This window comes from Aspergillus karnatakaensis, assembly GCF_047715665.1.
Source record: "Aspergillus karnatakaensis strain CBS 102800 unplaced genomic scaffold BJY04scaffold_2, whole genome shotgun sequence".
Taxonomy (NCBI): Eukaryota; Fungi; Ascomycota; class Eurotiomycetes; order Eurotiales; family Aspergillaceae; genus Aspergillus; species Aspergillus karnatakaensis.
The window spans coordinates 959,636-975,620 of record NW_027395714.1 but is presented as its reverse complement, the minus strand read 5'-3'; the positions used below and the strand labels follow the sequence as shown (position 1 = coordinate 975,620).

Genomic DNA, 15,985 nt, shown 5'->3' with positions numbered 1-15,985 from the left:
AATTTGCTCACTCCATGCCTGACATTAATAACAGATTTGTCCCTGAATGACGTATACTGCTGAAATACTCCATTGTAAGGCCTAGATTGGGCAAAAAAGGTGCGTAGAATGTTCTTTTCCCGCCACCGTCTCGCAGCCCTGCGTAAGGCGGGGAAAAGATGCGGCTGAGTCATCAGTGCAAAATCCGCAGACTAAACTCGCCTGGGCAAGCCACACCCCCCCTCTTTTCATTCTCTTTCGATTCTTTCAAGTTCTTGATACCCATCTTCCTCCTTTTTTTTTTTATATTGTCTTGTTCGAGCGCGTGTCTTGTTAAGCATCTAGACGCATTGAACATGGCCAACCAAACCCCTGACAACTGGGAGGATGAGCTCTCCAGGCAGACCGAGGGTGTGAACCTGAACTACAACTCACGCCCTCAGGCTCAAGCACCTTCTTTCCAACCCGGAGCTGCTTCTTTCCAGCCGGGAGCTAATTCCTTCGTTCCCGGACAACAGTTCCAGCAGTACGGTGGATACCCCCAGTACGGTCAGTACGGCCAGCAGCAACCCTACGGCCAATATCAGAACTACGACCAATACGGGGCATACAATCAGCACCCCGGCGGTTATAACCAGGTCTATAACCAGAACTACGGTGGCTACCAGCAACAGCAGCAATTCCCTCAACAACCACGCCAGGCTGCCCCTGCAGCACAGCAACAACCCAAGGCCGCTCCCGCTCCCGCTCAATCCGCACCTAAACCTGCTGCCAACACCGCCGCCCCTAAGGCCAAGGTCCTATCCATCGGCGGCGCCAGCAACTCCCCCTCCGCTCCAAAAGCAAAGATCCTCTCGATCGGTACCCCTACACCCGCATCCACCACCCCATCCTCCGATTCCGCAACCATCACCGAAGCCAAGGGTCCCGCTGCTGTTGAGGCTGCTGCGAAGGTGACGGCAGGCAAGGCTATCGATAAGACGGAAAAGAAGGCGGAGCAGAAAGCTGCTGCAACAGGCAAAAACTCCCCCACTCCTTCAGGCCGAAACAGCCCTGGAAGGTCGAGTCCCTCTCGAGGCGAGACTGCCAAGGAAAAGCGTGATGCCGATGCAGTCGCTCAGGAGCAGGCCGCCGATGTCGATGAGGACACACTGAAGGAGATTTATGGTGAAAAGAAAGAGCACGTGAATATCGTCTTCATCGGACACGTCGATGCTGGAAAGTCCACTCTTGGTGGTTCGATTCTCTACGTTACCGGTATGGTGGATGAGCGAACTCTGGACAAGTACAGGAGGGATGCGAAGGAAGCTGGTCGTGAAACCTGGTACTTGTCTTGGGCTTTGGATCTGACAAACGAAGAGCGAGCTAAGGGAAAGACCGTCGAAGTTGGCCGTGCTCACTTCAAGGTTGATGTCCCAACGCCAGACGGCACTGTTGAGAGACACTTCTCTATCCTTGATGCTCCGGGTCACAAGTCCTACGTTCACCACATGATTGGCGGTGCTTCCCAGGCTGATATCGGTGTTCTCGTTATCTCCGCCAGAAAGGGTGAATACGAAACTGGTTTCGAAAAGGGCGGGCAAACCCGAGAGCACGCTCTTCTCGCCAGGAATACCGGCGTGAGGAAGCTCGTTGTCGCTGTCAACAAGATGGACGATATCACGGTTGAATGGAGCAAGGCCCGATTTGAAGAGTGCACAGTTAAGGTTTCGAAATTCTTGGAAGCTCTTGGCTACAAGAAGGACGATCTGACCTTCATGCCTATCTCCGCCCAGCGAACTCTTGGTATTAAGGACAGAGTGCCCAAGGATCTCTGCCCCTGGTACGATGGGCCCTCCCTGATTGAATACCTCACAAACATGAAGATGCCCGAGCGCAACCTCAATGCCCCCTTCATGATGCCCATCAGTGCCAAGTACCGAGATATGGGCACCGTAGTTGAGGGACGTGTCGAAGCTGGTGTTATCAAGAAGAACCAAACCTGTATTATCATGCCTAACCGCACCAAGGTCGAGATTGCAGCCCTTTACGGAGAGACTGAAGACGAGATTCCGAATGGTACTTGCGGTGAGCAAGTGCGTATGCGTCTCCGCGGTGTCGAAGAAGAAGATCTGCTTCCCGGATTCGTCATGTGCTCGCCGAAGCGTCCAGTCCACTGTGTCTCTGCATTTGAAGCGAAGATCAGAATTCTCGATCTCAAGAGCATCCTGACGGCCGGCTACAACTGCGTTATGCACGTCCACTCTGCCGTTGAGGAAGTTACAGTCGCAGCCCTACTACACAAGCTTGAACCCGGTACTGGGCGACGAAGCAAGCGGCCCCCTCCTTTCGCCAGCAAGGGTCAGATGATTATTGCTCGCATTGAGGTGACCAGTACTGCTGGCGCTGTTTGTGTTGAGCGCTTTGAGGACTACAACCAGATGGGACGTTTCACCCTCCGTGATCAGGTAGGCTTCTTTCCTTTCGTCTATGAAGATTACTCAAACTAACTAGTCTATCTCAGGGGCAAACTGTCGCTATTGGTATGGTGACCAAGCTCATCGACGCTTAGACAATATTTTCGTGACGACCTTTTCGTGTGGTCTCGCCATTTCGCCAAAATAACTAGGAAACGGCCTTTCTAGTGATGACACGGACGGGAATTAGCCTTGTTGATGATTATGAATTTATTCGGTTTCTATAGATTTACGCATTTTCGCTTTCACTGGATATGAAAAGTCGTTTCTCTTGCATATTTTGTCATGTAGATTTTTTATTTTATTTTATTTTTTTTTGGTTGTAATGAGGTACGTATTTCATAGATGATCGAAGATAATACGTTGCATGGTCATGAGTAAAGTAAACCCATCTATCTATTGGATATACCATCTATCTCTATCCCTCCCACATCAAACAGCGAACCCAAATAATTACCTCCTCTTCTTCCCAACCACCTTCGTAAACCCATCCTCATCCACCTCCGGCTCAACCCTCTCCCTCGGCGCCCTCACCAGCTCCGGCGCCTCCCCCATATCCACATCCCCCTCCTCATCCTCACTATCATCCTCCTCCCCATCAGTCTCATTGTCCTGGTCCTCTCCACGCCTAAACCCCGCCGGCAAAGCATTCGCCCGCTGCACACTCTTCTTCTCCCAACTCTCCCACATCGCCCTCACCTCCCCGAACTCGCCCTTGCTCACCATCCCACGGATCTCCATTATTCGCGCCGCAACCTCCCCCGCGCTCTCGTCGTCAACGACAACGTCAAACTCGTCGTTCATCACTTGGATCAGTACGTCTTCGAGATCCTCGGCGTCTGTCTCGGGTCGGTCCGTGAGCATCTCGGAGATTGCCCCGCAGAGCCAGTCGCGCTTGTCCGAGGAGGTTGGACCGCCCCAGTTGCTGGTTACGGCAAGGGAGAGGGCTGGCCAAGCGTTTATGGCGAGTGTTATACCGAGGTCGAGGTAGGCGGGGGCAGTCTCGGGGATGGGGGGGTTGGAGGGGTTGGAGGGGGATTGTGCGGGTTGTTGTTGTTGTTGGGACATTGTGGGCGAGCGGCTGTGAGTTTTTCTGTAGGTTTTGCGAAGTCGTTTTCGAGGGTGGGAGGGTTGGTGTAGGAGGCTTCTTGCTCCGTGGGGTTATTTGGGTTTTGGTTCCTGGGAATCGTGGGGTTGTGGTTTTTGGGCACGATGCGGGACTATTTCGTGGTAGGTTTTGGGATTAAGGTTGAGTAAAATTTTAATTGCAGACTTCTCAGTATGTCAGATATCAAGATACGAACTGCAATTGTAATGAAGTAAATTTGAAGGGGATGTTGTTGCAGCTTGGGATGTCTCGATTTTTTTCCCGCCTTTATCAAGATTAGATAGCCGCGATAAGCTTGGGTCAGGTGACCTTACCAAGGTCCAAGATCAAAGGGTTCAGAGCAAAGAACACCTGAAGACACAAACAATTCAGAGACAAATTGGGTATAATGTCATGAAAAAATAGCACCCCCAGACCCTATGTGACGGTATATCCCCTCATACGTGCAATTCGAAAGTTGAGCAAGAAAAATCACAGTCCGCCATTCAACGCCATTCATCCATCCAGGCGGAAATATAGGAAAAGCAGGAGAGAGAAGAAGAAAGAAAAAGACGCTGCATTTACAGTACATAGCTCAGTATCTCTTGAGCTCGTAATGCAGCTGCAATATGCCAAGGTAGAGTGCTGCTTTGAACAATCCGTGTGCCCCGCGCTCGTGCAAGACTTGCGAGGTCACGATACATCGCGATGATATCACGGAGAAGAGTTTCGTATGAGGATGTGGGTCGTTGAGTATACAGGAGGTTGAGATTCATAGTAAATGCGCCATCGGCATCTGTAGGCCCCCTTCGACGGAGCAAATATCCACTGGCTAATGCAGGGCGGAACTCCGTGAGGTGTAGAGTCCCATTTAGAGAGTGCGAGAGTACAACAGCCCAGGACTCGTCGCATATGTCAGTGAGCTGAGTCTCGGTTTCAGACTCTAACAGCACGTCTGTCGGTGTCGGAGCGTTTGCGGATGCACATGCTGCGCTTGGGGGAGTCGAGGCATTGACTGGTTGTTCTGGGGATAGAATAGCTCCACTGGGGAGTGGCGTGGCGACGGGTGTAGAAGCAGTCTGGTGGCTGAGGACGTTTATTGGTGATTGCGAGAGTGGAGGGCTTAAGCAGAGGTCGGAGATTGTGTTGGCGCTCAATATAACCACTTCCACAGCAATGGAACGTGACTTATTATACTGATCGGCAAGGCTCAGCCACACTAGGCTCATTAGCATAGGTATTTAACAAAATCCAGATATGGAAACTTACTCTCATGTTCGTTCTGATCCACATTGTCCGTACTCACGATAATGACTCTCCATCGCGCCTGGCTCTTGTCCATGATGTCTTTCGTTGCAGCCCATATCTCATTGCGAACGGTAGCAACAGGCCGCGAGACTGTGGAGTTTCGGAAACGAAGGCAATATGAAATTGTCTGTTGAAGCACCCCAGAATTGTCTGACCACGCTGCGCTCAACCAACGCTGATCCTGACTTCTAGAGTATGCAACATGAAGACACTTCCCCTCTTGAAGAGGAGAAGAACGCTCAGAGGCAAGTCGGAACCCAATTGAGGGTGGAAGAGGCTCAATCAACGTCATAGGTGGTGCTCCATTCACAAGATTCGGTTGAGGCTGTCTTGGGGAGCATCGACTGTAAATTTCCAAGGCTAGATTTAGATATTCTGTTTGAGGAGGCACAACCAAAGACTCTACCGACGCGACAAAGTTCATCGGCATGATCTGTAACAGAACTTGATCTAGCTGCTTGGGCTGCTTATTGTCTGCGCTGGCAATGTACCTTTGTAACAGGGACCAGAACGCGGCGCATATATCAAACAGAGAGGCAGCATGCGAAAACGGATTAATAATGTAAACAACGATATTGTCTCCGGATTGCGCACCACTTAGAAGGACCGTTGCTTCAATATGTTAACGAACGAAAGCGCGATTCAAAGATGCGAAGCAAACTTACCAAGCTCTTCACAGATTTGTTTCAAATGCTGCATGGCGGTGTGGTAGTCGGACTGTTTCGATGACTGGATATTCCAGTCACGTAAGCCTTTGTTAAATTCGTCAGAATCATCACCCCTGGAATGCCTGCCAAGGTTACAGCTAGTGTAAAGAAGACCTAGACGCTCCAGGAATGCATCAGCAGCCCTCGTTGTAACGTGGGGGTGTATGCAGTAAGCAGTAACATCCTTCGGTCCATGAACAGGCTCTAAGCCAAATGCTTCCCAAAATGACACAGCAGGCGGGAGGATCTCTAGATAATCTTTACCGCGTCGGACACGCAGATGCGGTGGTGGCAATTTCGATATAGACCCTTTACCAAATTCATTGCGCTGGGGGTTCTGCCGGGGGGTAGTGGCGCTTGATGGATCAGGTGAAAGGAGATTCTGCTCTTGTAGTGAGACAAAACTAGTCAAATCAAGCTTTTCAGAGCCGCCCAGGAATTCAGAGCCCTCAAAAAGCTCCTGCAGGCTAAGCGCCTGGTTATCAAGACATGAAACACTAAGCTTCCGACCAAGTCTGTGATCTAAGGATGACTGAGTAACCTGGTCAATCAGCAGCTGAGCAACCTGGACCTGTACATTCCTTAGAGCAAGTGAGGGAAAGATCTGGTTCTCAGGCAATGAGAAGAGGCCAGTGACAGACCAGTCCGAGAAGGTTGAAAGGAAATTTCCCAAAAAGTCGGAGTCCCGAAAGCCTAATGTACTCGACTCCTGCTCGAGGCTCACTGAGCCTTTTTCTAGCGCCAGCGCGGGCGAATCCCTCGGGCTAGAGCGAGCGCGTTTCCTCTTCAAAGTTGCAGAATTGGCTGGCAGTATGTTGTTCTCCAAGCCACTATCTCCACTCTCGTCATCGGTATCACTGCTTGAGTCAGGACTTGATGATACATCTTGAGCCATCTCGGATGCTATGGTTCCATGGGCACCCGCGGCTCTTGGGTAGGCAAGCACCTTGACATTGCTTTTCCGACGCGGAAGGCCAATGGTCGGAATGCCACTAGCAGCGGTATTCGAGCCCTCGGGGTCTGTACCTGCGCCGGTAAACGAGAACTTGCCATCATTGCTATATTTTCTGTCCCAGGATTTACTGTTCTTGAAATCGACCGGGCTGTAATAGTTGGGGTGGTTATTATTAGCGAGAGGTTGATCGCTAGTGCTTGAATCTGGAAAAAGAATCTTCTTGACCTCCACAGGACTCAGGGGTGGACTGATTGTTTGAACCTGGCTATGATGAGGCGAGGACACGACCGCATTGGTATCCGTAGCGGGCTGCTCTTGCGGAGCTTCAATTGTAAATTGAGGACTTTCTGAAGGTATATAGTCTTCTTCCTTCATTGGCTCATTGGGTGAAGGCGCGTCGGCTTCTGAAAGTTCAGCAACAGCGTTCAACTTGCTTGTATCAACAGATTCTAGACTCTCCTGAATGTCTTCCACATTACTGCCAGGAGCGGTGTGGTCAAAATCGTGGTCATCGAAGAAACTGAAATCTGCATCCGTAATCCCCTTTGCTCCAAAGTCTTTTTCGTGTATATCTCCAAATAAATCATCATCCTCGTTGGTGTCATAGAGACCTGACCCAACTCCTAGCCCACTCGTTGGCCCGAATCCCATATTCGCATCGGAATCAGAACCAATTTTGATTATCGACTGGCTATTGTGTTTTGGCTTCAAATGTGTTTGGACCAGAGAGCCAAGCTCTGAGTCTTCAGCAAACACGTCCAACGGCGCAGCAGAATTAGCTCCTATCCCAGTAGTCCCATCTGGCGGTGTTGGGTATACCAGGCTCACACTGTTGAGATCAGGATATTGAGAGACCCGTGATAAACTTTCAATGCCTTCGGGGAAACCGGCAGGTCCAGGTGATAGTGTGTCGACATTGCTTGCTTGTTTCTCTTGAGTGTCGGGAGGAGACATGACCTTTGTCTCGACTGCCTTGGGTATTTCCTTAGAAGACCAGATCTCCGCAAAGTCGAGTGGATCACAGTTAAAGGGCATTGTCTCATCTAGACCCTCAGTCTCATCTGGCAGGTCTGGCCTTGATCTTCTGAAGCAGTATACGGCTGGCCACAGGATACGCTTCATTGGAAGCGGGGTATGCTCTTCTTGTGCTCGATCTAGCTCTCCAGACAGCTTGGCATAGAAATAGTCCCAGACCTCCACCTCCACCCAATTCTCTTCATTTACAATATCCACGGGTAGCCCATAGCGACGTAGCCATTCTAGAACGTTTGATTTCCACGGTCCAGTAGCATCGGAAGCAGAAAATGAACGAGAGGGATCAATCCTGTTCGGGCGTGTGTTCAATAATCTCGTGATTGAACCACTAGGTGCCAGCCAAAGGTCGGTTCCAGGTGAAATATGAGAGAAGGTAGAAGGGCTTGCTCCTGGCTGGCATAGTCGTAATAGACCATTCTGCGCGATGGTTTGCAGAGAAACGGTCAATTTCCCAACCGATGTCAACTGGACATGAAGCGATGTTAGAGTAGAAACGGAGGTTATGCTATTACTGACAACACCCTGGCCCTCGTCGCTATCGGTTTCCACGGTAGTAAAGAGGGTCTTGGGTCCAAGTGGTATCGCATTGTTCTGTTGAACAAGCTGAAGACTGGAAGCGGTGGTAACGGCGGAGATGAACGAGGCATATATTGCCGCTGAGCCACCAGAAGTATCTGCCCGCCTTTGTTGCGCCGGCTGGGGCCCGGCCGGGGAACTGGCGGCTGGGGCTTGGGTATCTGGACGAAGACTCTTCGTCAGGTCCCTGGAAGAGACACTCCCAGAGGTCCAGGCTTAGCATGTCAGCGTTCTGCATTGTTGGAAGGCGGGGACCTAGAAACAACCTACCTTTGAGAGCCAAGTTACCAAAAAGAAGCATGCTTGAATCGTCTTTTCTTTCGCTCGGAAACCATGGTGCAAGATGCTCAAAATCTGCAGTCGCAGAGAACATAAGAAGGCCGAGTTTTCTTGGGTAAACCAACACCAGGCATCCTTGACATCTTAGCCGCACTTCGATCTCCTTGAGGCGGGAAATCCGCTTCAAGGCGGCCTCATCGTTCAGCGCACTCGTGCCGGCGGCCTCTTGGGTGTAAATCCTCCAGTATATATTGGAGAATCCATCCTGGAGCGATGCATTAGAGCGGAAATATCACGGGATACGGGGAGGCCTACGATGACGCGAATGTTTGTGATGGATCCTCCCGGAAATTCCATGGTTTAGCTGCCGTCCCAGGGCGGACTGATGTAGATAGCTAAAGAAGCTGTTAAGACCGAAGATAACTTCATTTCCAAAGGAAGTGGGACGGAATGCAGCCTTTCACTCCGCAACGCATCGCAATGGGATGTTGATGGAGGCGTCAGCAATAGGTCGGACTGCGGGTTACCACGGTTCTAGAGAAGGTAAGGGAAAGCCGGATAGAAGGCGCAAGATCAGAGCAAGGCCATGGATCTTGGGTTAAACTGCAGGATGTGACCAAATGAGCGACGATATCAACATGTCGGAAGTTGCGGCGAGAGACAAGCAGGACGGGAGCAGCACTACCTCTGTGATTATTATGGAGCGCCCCACTCTCTCCAATCACCAGCTGCTGATATCCACCCGGTCACGTGCTCTCTTTTTATCGATAGCCCTCGGGAGAGAAAAAAAAAATAATACGAAGAACCAGACCAGACCACCCAGACTCTCACTACTGAGAGTCACATACTCAACATGAAGCTCTCGAATCAGTCCGAGGTTCCGGTGTATACGATATCGGGCTCAAACACTGCCCGGCCTCTCCCCGAATGGCTAGCAAGGCGACGCAAGCGCAGTCTAAAAGATGACCCAGAGTATGCGAACCGCATCGAGTTGCTCCAAGATTTCGAATTCGAAGAAGCAAGCCACTGCATTCGCGTTAGTGAGGATGGAGAATGGGTCATGAGTACAGGTATGGCGTGTCTTATACTTTGATTTCTGTATCGAGTCCTTCCAAACTAACATACCATGACTCTCAAGGAACTTACAAGCCTCAAATCCACACCCATCACCTTCCCCAGCTATCATTATCATGGGCTCGCCACACCGACGCCCTCAACACAACATTTCAACTTCTCTCTTCTGATTACTCAAAATCTATACACCTCCAGTCCGACCGATCCCTCGAGTTTCACACCCCATCCGGTTGCCACTACAAGACGAGGCTTCCGCGATATGGACGTGACCTGATTTACGACAGAGTCTCCACCGAGGCACTTATTCCCGCTGTCGGAGTGAATAGCGATGGTTTGGGTGAAGTTTTCCGTCTTAATCTTGAGCTAGGACGTTACATGCGGAGTTTTGAAGTCGACGTCGGAGGTGATGACTTTACATCGACCGGTGGAGGAACATTGCAGGGTGGTATTAACACTGGCGCTGTTAACACAGGCGCCATTGCGGAAGAAAGCCACGGTCTTTTGGCTTTTGGTACCACATTAGGTACAGTCGAGCTTTGGGATCCGCGCGCCAAGGGTCGCGCAGGTGTGCTTTTGCCTCCGACACAGATTACTCCTGATGGCCCGAGAAACGAGATCACGGCTCTCGAATTCCACCGCTCTGGATTGACTCTTGCTACCGGCTCATCGAATGGTCTCATTCATCTCTACGATCTCCGATCGCCCGTTCCCCTGCTCAAAAAGGATCAAGGATACGGCTTCCCAATCCACACGCTGAAATTCCTACTACCGTCGTCGTCCACGCGAGAACAGACTCTGGAACCCAAGATCTTGTCTTCTGATAAGAAGATTATCAAGATCTGGGATCCTCGAGATGGAACACCCTGGACCTCTGTTGAACCGGCAGTCGATATTAACTCGGTTGCATGGTGCAAGGATAGTGGAATGATTCTAACAGCCAACGAAGGACGGCAACAACATTCATTCTTCATTCCCCAGCTCGGCCCTGCCCCGAAGTGGTGCTCATTCCTGGACAACCTCGTCGAGGAAATGGCCGAGGACCCCAACGACCCCAACGCATTCAACGCTGGCCAAGCCGGCTCTGTCTACGACAACTACAAATTCTTGACCCTGCCTCAACTACGTACTCTAAGCCTGGAACACCTGATCGGAAGAACCAATCTCCTACGACCTTATATGCATGGATACTTTGTTGCTCAACGTCTATACGAGGAAGCTAGACTCATCACGAACCCATACATCTGGGAAGAAGAACGCGCGAAGAAAATCAAGGAGAAGATCGACAAGGAGCGCGAGAGCAGAATTCGAGGCAAGAAAAAGGCAGCCGTCAAGGTCAACCGCAAGCTCGCCGAGCGACTCATGGAAATGGAAGAGAAGAACGAACGCCGGAGAGCCAAACGTGTGCTGGAGCAAGGAGGAGACGAAGCCATGGAAGACGCACCGTCTACAACCGAGCCCACAGCAGAAACTCCCACCTCCAACGTCCTCAGCGACAACCGTTTCGCCAAAATCTTCGAAGACGAAGACTTCGCCATCGACGAGAACTCCCGCGAATTCCAACTCCACAACCAAGGCAGCGCACCCAGACCTACCCCCACCACCCGCAAAGAGCGCGGTCTCACAGCCGTCGAACAAGAAGCCATCGACGACGTCCCGAACTCATCAGATTCGGAATCCGACTCCGAGTCCGAAGCCGAGACCACACGCGCCTCGAAACAGAAATCTGCTACCCGCAAACCCGCCAGACAGTCCAACAACCGCCATCAACCCTCAATGCAAATATCCTCCTCTACTTCCGTCAACTCCTCCCGCGACCGCTCCTTCGGCTCCCGCGCCCAGAACATGCGCACGAAAGAAAAGCCTACCCGCCGTGTCACTGTCGTGGGAGAACAAGAGTTTACTTTCAACCCTAGGGGCAAGTCAAAGCCGCAGAACAGTGATGCGCCTCGGCCAACTAAGCCCTCGTTTGACTACAAGGCGAAGGAGCGACGAAGCGCGTCAGGAAACACATTCCGTAGGATGTGAGGCGTGGTTAGGCTTCCTAGGGTATATCTTAAGGTTCATAACGCCGTGGCTATGAGGCTGCCAGCGTCTGGTTGAGCTCAACCTTTAGAGTCGAGTAATTCTTCTTCAAGTCCCGCGTCCACTCACGTACGAGCTAGCGACGCGGCTCTCTTGCGCTTCCATGGGTAAAGGATATTCTCGTGACGAAGGACCATATTCTCCCGCTGCAAGAAAAGCTCGTGTAAGCCCGCAGCACTTGGCCGAAGGCTGGTAGGAAGACGGAAAGTTCAGGGCGTCTATCTGACAAACTTATCTTTGTATATTGAGCGTTTTGTCTCGGCGTTATTTTCGTGCATAGGGAAAAGGATGGGTAAAAAGGTATAATGTTATACAGTCATAGATTTCAGACAACAGAGTTTCAAACTTTATCAATCCGGTCATAAAGTACACAGCAGCAGGCAGGTAGTCAGTCAGTCAGTCTAGGTCATCCAGAAACCACTCCATATCTTTGTGCTGTGGTCCAATATCTATCGAGCAAGCAAAACAGACACCAACGCCGGATACGGCATCCATCCATTCATCATACACCGGGATGAACATCCAACATTCCAAATTAAAGCAACGAAAGGCGAACCCTAACCGTTCAGCCGATTTGCATGGGCATGAGTGCCAGTTAGTTGATGGGAAACATCAACCCACCAGAAGGCAGTAAGAAGACCACTTTCGGGGGTAGGAGACTCTGACAGGGAGAATGAAAGACAAAAGGGAAAGGGGAAAAGGAAAAGGACAAAGCGAGCCTATGAAGGCCTTTCATATCATTCTAAGTGCCGTTGCCAATCGCTAGCAAAACAGTCTATAAGAAATGAAACACCCGAGGACTAAAAGTATCCGAACCAAGAAACCAAGACAGTAGGGTGTATATGAGCCAACAGCCAAAGAACACAAAAGTAGCCAAGAGATACGAGTTTCGAAGATCGGAAAGATTGAATCAGAGAGAAGTGAGGGGTATGTAGTGGGCGGAAATGATGTGGCTATTGCCAAACGTGGAAGCCGGAAAGCCCGCCTCGTCTTCCACTTCCTCGTCGAGGATGACTAGGGGCTCCTCCTGAGTCTGACCCATGGTTACCTTGCCGACCTTCCTCGAAGCTTCGTCGAGAGGCCCCGAAATCGCTCATGGCGAATAGCAGTGGCTCGTCCTCTTCGAGCTGACTAGACTGCGGGAGGTTGTGACGGCCAGCACTAGATCGCCGACCACCGCGTCGGTCTTCAGTCGCGCTATTGCTTCCGCTTGCATTGCCATCACGTTCGGTATCTCGTTCGAGGTTAGGGGGGTTCAGCCCACCACGCGCGAGACTGCTGGAGCCGGAACTGAGTGAATGCGGCCCCCCGGAAAACCCGCGGCCGCGGGAATGGCTAAATCGCCGTTGATGAAGAGGATGGCCAGAAGATGGGGACGAGCCAACAGTGTGACCGTGTGTCAACGTATTTTGAATCCCAAGTTCCCGAGTTCCGGATGGTCGATAGCCAGTCAACCCTTCACCGGCGCCGCGGCGTGGTTGAGACTCTGGCGGAGCAATATTAGTGTCGGTATTCTCATAGTCGTGCTGTCGTTGCAGCGTTTTAAGGCTTGTGTGAGTTGGTTCTCCGAGGCTCACACTGCGCATAGGAAAGATTTCATCTTCATCTACCCCTGTGCTACTTCGGCGATTGGCAGCTGAACTAGAGCGGCGGAATGGGGCAGGAAAAAGAGAAGCGGGCGACGTGGGTATGGGAATAGCGGTCACGGTAGAAGGAAGACGTTCAACTGTGGTTTCGTCACTAGTATCTTCTTCCGGCGGAGAGTCGTTATCTCCATGAGCGCGAGCAGTAATTCTAGTGTTGTTGTCGGCTATACTGTTCGAACTCAGACGAGAAGGTATAGCTGGTGTATGAGGGGTATGAGGTGATATCGCTTTTCCTCCAGGCGACGAAGCGGTGGAAATAGAAGTACCAGCAATCATCGGAGGAACTCCAGACAGCTGCTTGCTTGACGCATTTGATGAGCGGTGCAAAAGCAAGGAAGATGACATGGAGTCAGAAAGCGCTGCATTAGAGTCCCGCATACGCTGGAAGCGAGACAAGGCAGCAGACGTAGCCGTCGTCCTCCGGGCGAGACTGTCCACATTTGTATTACTTGAAGGGTTAAGAAGATCCTTTCTCAGATCCAGCATCTTCAGGAATTCCGAGATATTCTCATCGTCGGCATGGATAGAATCGGCGCTGGTTCCAGTAATCTCAGCAAGCAAACCGGAACCTGGCTGAGCGCCAGAGGATGTCGCACTGGCTCTACCACTAGAGTTGTCGTCTTCGAGCCTGTTGATGCCTCCCGAAGAAGGTCTGCCTCGGCGGTGGCTGAAAGCACTGCTATATCTTGATATTGGGGCGGGACGAGGAGAAGCCGAGCTCGGGGACGGGGTAGCATTATCGAGGGCCGACGAAAGGGATTTTCGTGCAGATGCGGACATGGACGAGGGTGGCATATTCCTTGATTCTGATAATGAACTTCGACCAGGTCCAGTAGTGCGCGGAGAAGCCCCAAGCGGAGGGTCAACAAGAGAAGGCGATGCGGACAGTGGCGGTGCTTTGAATGGTTGGAACGATATAGATGGCCGGCGCGCAACATTGGGACTTGCTTCGTTTGCGAGAGTAGCAGCTCGCCCCGCCGGGCTCGCTCGAGCAGCAGTCAGAGGTTTTCGGTGAGAGGAAGTTGGAGGAGATGGAGAAGAAGCACCCGAGTCCCCGGCCGCTCGTAGCGCTGAGATCGGGCTTGCGCCGGTGGTAGGCCCTACATGGTGGAAAGTTGATAGACTTCCATATACACGACTTAGGTCTGGGTCCTCAACAGTTCTTCTTGCGAGAGGAGCGGATCCTGCTTCGGCGTTTGTTACTTTTGTTTCCCGCGCCCTGAACGGTAATGACGGTTGAAATATCTCATCATCCGCGCCCATGAACTGGGAGCTCAAAAGAGCCTCCGAGTCGTCGACTCGAAAGTCGCAGTTTGTTCTGTAGGTCACTTCAATGGAGAAGGGGCCAGCGGGGGACTCCGTAAGTCCAAAGCTGTATGTATCAACCACTTTCGTGCTGCCCTCATACAATGGGATAGTCAAGTGGTCCGGCTTAGACAATTCCTGGGCAGATTGCTCACTCAGGATCCGATACTTAATCCGCAGAGATGGATTGGCTCGAAATCGACCGTTTCGTTTAATAAATTTCCAGGCAGGGAGGAATTTGGAATAAGTAAAGAGAGATCGGAAGAGGATGATGCTCTTCTTGTATACCGTTGGTAGGATAGCGCCAAGGTCTGCCGGTAGTTTACCAGGCATATCGCCCAATTCTATCCTCCACCGCTCCAGAATCACTTCATCGTGTTTAGGAGAAGCTTTTCCTGATTGTGAGCTCCGCGAAGCAGCAAGAGACTCCAAAACATCCCAGCGTTTCCCATTCTCATCCAAAGCAACAAGTGCCTGGTTATTTGTGAGCCCTTTCGTATCCAAATATGTCTCGATAATCATCGGTGGTGGTCGATTTTCGATAGCATCGCAAGCGCGCCAGGTTTTGAGGGAATCCCTAAGAACATCCGTGTCTTCTAGCTCGACATTGAACTGCACACGAGAAATCAAGTTAGCCAAGAAACAGATCAAGGAAATGAACGAAGAACATACCCAACGGTTCACTCGAGGAGTAGAGCCTTTGCTGTATGAGGGAGGCAGCTCGGCACGAGCATGCAAAATAATCAAAGCCGCTTTCGAAAAGTAATTCTAAAGTACGTTAGAGCCTGTTGAGATATTTGTGCGTCCAGGAAGCGGAGGTATAGATATGATGCCCGAACATACGCTGATAATTTGGGTCACTTTGGCGATGGCCTCTTTCCCAGGTTGTGGAGTTTGTGCCGATTCTACGGTAGCGCTGTCTGTCTCAATCCCTAATCCTCGATTTGGGTGTGTCCTGAGGTCAAAAGCTGGTGAATCGGAACGATGATCTTGATCTTGGGAGCGTGGCCGGGTCTGTGAGGTAGGGGCCGCCGGAGCAGGCGACCTCGGATGTTGATGCATGACCCTCGTAGTAACCAACTTACGAGCCGGAGAGAGTTATTACAACAGCAAGGAGAAGATTCCAAGTCTATTGGGCGTGCTTGGCTGAATCAGGAAGGAAATGGGGGAACGACGGAGGCGCTGCGGATGGCCATGCTCACGGACGGGGAGAGGTACAAGATAGTGGAGAAGCAGCGGAACCGTCAAGGGACAAGGACTCAAAAATGAGTCAAGCAAAAGGCACAGGAAACTCGGTGGTATCTGAGGCTCTAAACACCAGGCAGCGATAGCATTGTTTGCTGTGCTCAGGCAACAGGGTGTATGAGAAGTGTGGATGGTCTAGACAACCCTGGGAGCTTCTCCGCACTGGGAGGCGGCTCCAGTTGTTTAGACGGGGGTTCCTCAGGTCCGGAGCGATCAGCAATTCAAGGAGTCATGATCAGCTCGGGAAGCTG

At 51.3% G+C, this 15,985-nt stretch overlaps 5 protein-coding genes across 5 annotated transcripts; 2 read left to right on the top strand and 3 right to left on the bottom strand.

Annotated features, from left to right (window-relative positions):
* Positions 1–245: 245 nt before the first annotated feature.
* Positions 246–2,935, top strand: BJY04DRAFT_177502 (translation termination factor GTPase eRF3). Its single transcript, XM_073709609.1, has 2 exons — positions 246–2,426; positions 2,483–2,935. The coding sequence occupies exons 1-2, from the start codon at positions 336–338 to the stop codon at positions 2,528–2,530; spliced, it is 2,139 nt and encodes a 712-aa protein (XP_073576982.1). The 5' UTR covers positions 246–335; the 3' UTR covers positions 2,531–2,935.
* On the bottom strand, positions 2,889–3,503 carry BJY04DRAFT_213118 (pre-rRNA-processing TSR2 family protein; the record flags this gene model as incomplete). Its single annotated transcript, XM_073714777.1, has 1 exon — positions 2,889–3,503. One exon carries the CDS (start codon positions 3,501–3,503, stop codon positions 2,889–2,891), a length of 615 nt encoding a protein of 204 aa, XP_073576981.1.
* Positions 3,504–4,103: 600 nt separating this feature from the next.
* On the bottom strand, positions 4,104–8,739 carry BJY04DRAFT_213117 (uncharacterized protein; the record flags this gene model as incomplete). Its single annotated transcript, XM_073714776.1, has 5 exons — positions 4,104–4,741; positions 4,792–5,442; positions 5,496–8,318; positions 8,374–8,647; positions 8,698–8,739. The coding sequence occupies 5 exons, from the start codon at positions 8,737–8,739 to the stop codon at positions 4,104–4,106; spliced, it is 4,428 nt and encodes a 1,475-aa protein (XP_073576980.1).
* Positions 8,740–9,235: 496 nt separating this feature from the next.
* On the top strand, positions 9,236–11,986 carry BJY04DRAFT_227306 (WD repeat NOL10/ENP2 family protein; the record flags this gene model as incomplete). The annotated part of the gene is made up of 2 exons (XM_073718598.1): positions 9,236–9,452; positions 9,521–11,986. 2 exons carry the CDS (start codon positions 9,236–9,238, stop codon positions 11,479–11,481), a joined length of 2,178 nt encoding a protein of 725 aa, XP_073576979.1. The 3' UTR covers positions 11,482–11,986.
* BJY04DRAFT_48782 (putative autophagy protein Atg13) lies at positions 11,987–15,701 on the bottom strand. Its single transcript, XM_073720489.1, has 3 exons — positions 15,333–15,701; positions 15,162–15,257; positions 11,987–15,101 (listed from the first exon to the last, which is right to left on the bottom strand). Exons 1-3 carry the CDS (start codon positions 15,549–15,551, stop codon positions 12,492–12,494), a joined length of 2,925 nt encoding a protein of 974 aa, XP_073576978.1. The 5' UTR covers positions 15,552–15,701; the 3' UTR covers positions 11,987–12,491.
* Positions 15,702–15,985: the final 284 nt, after the last annotated feature.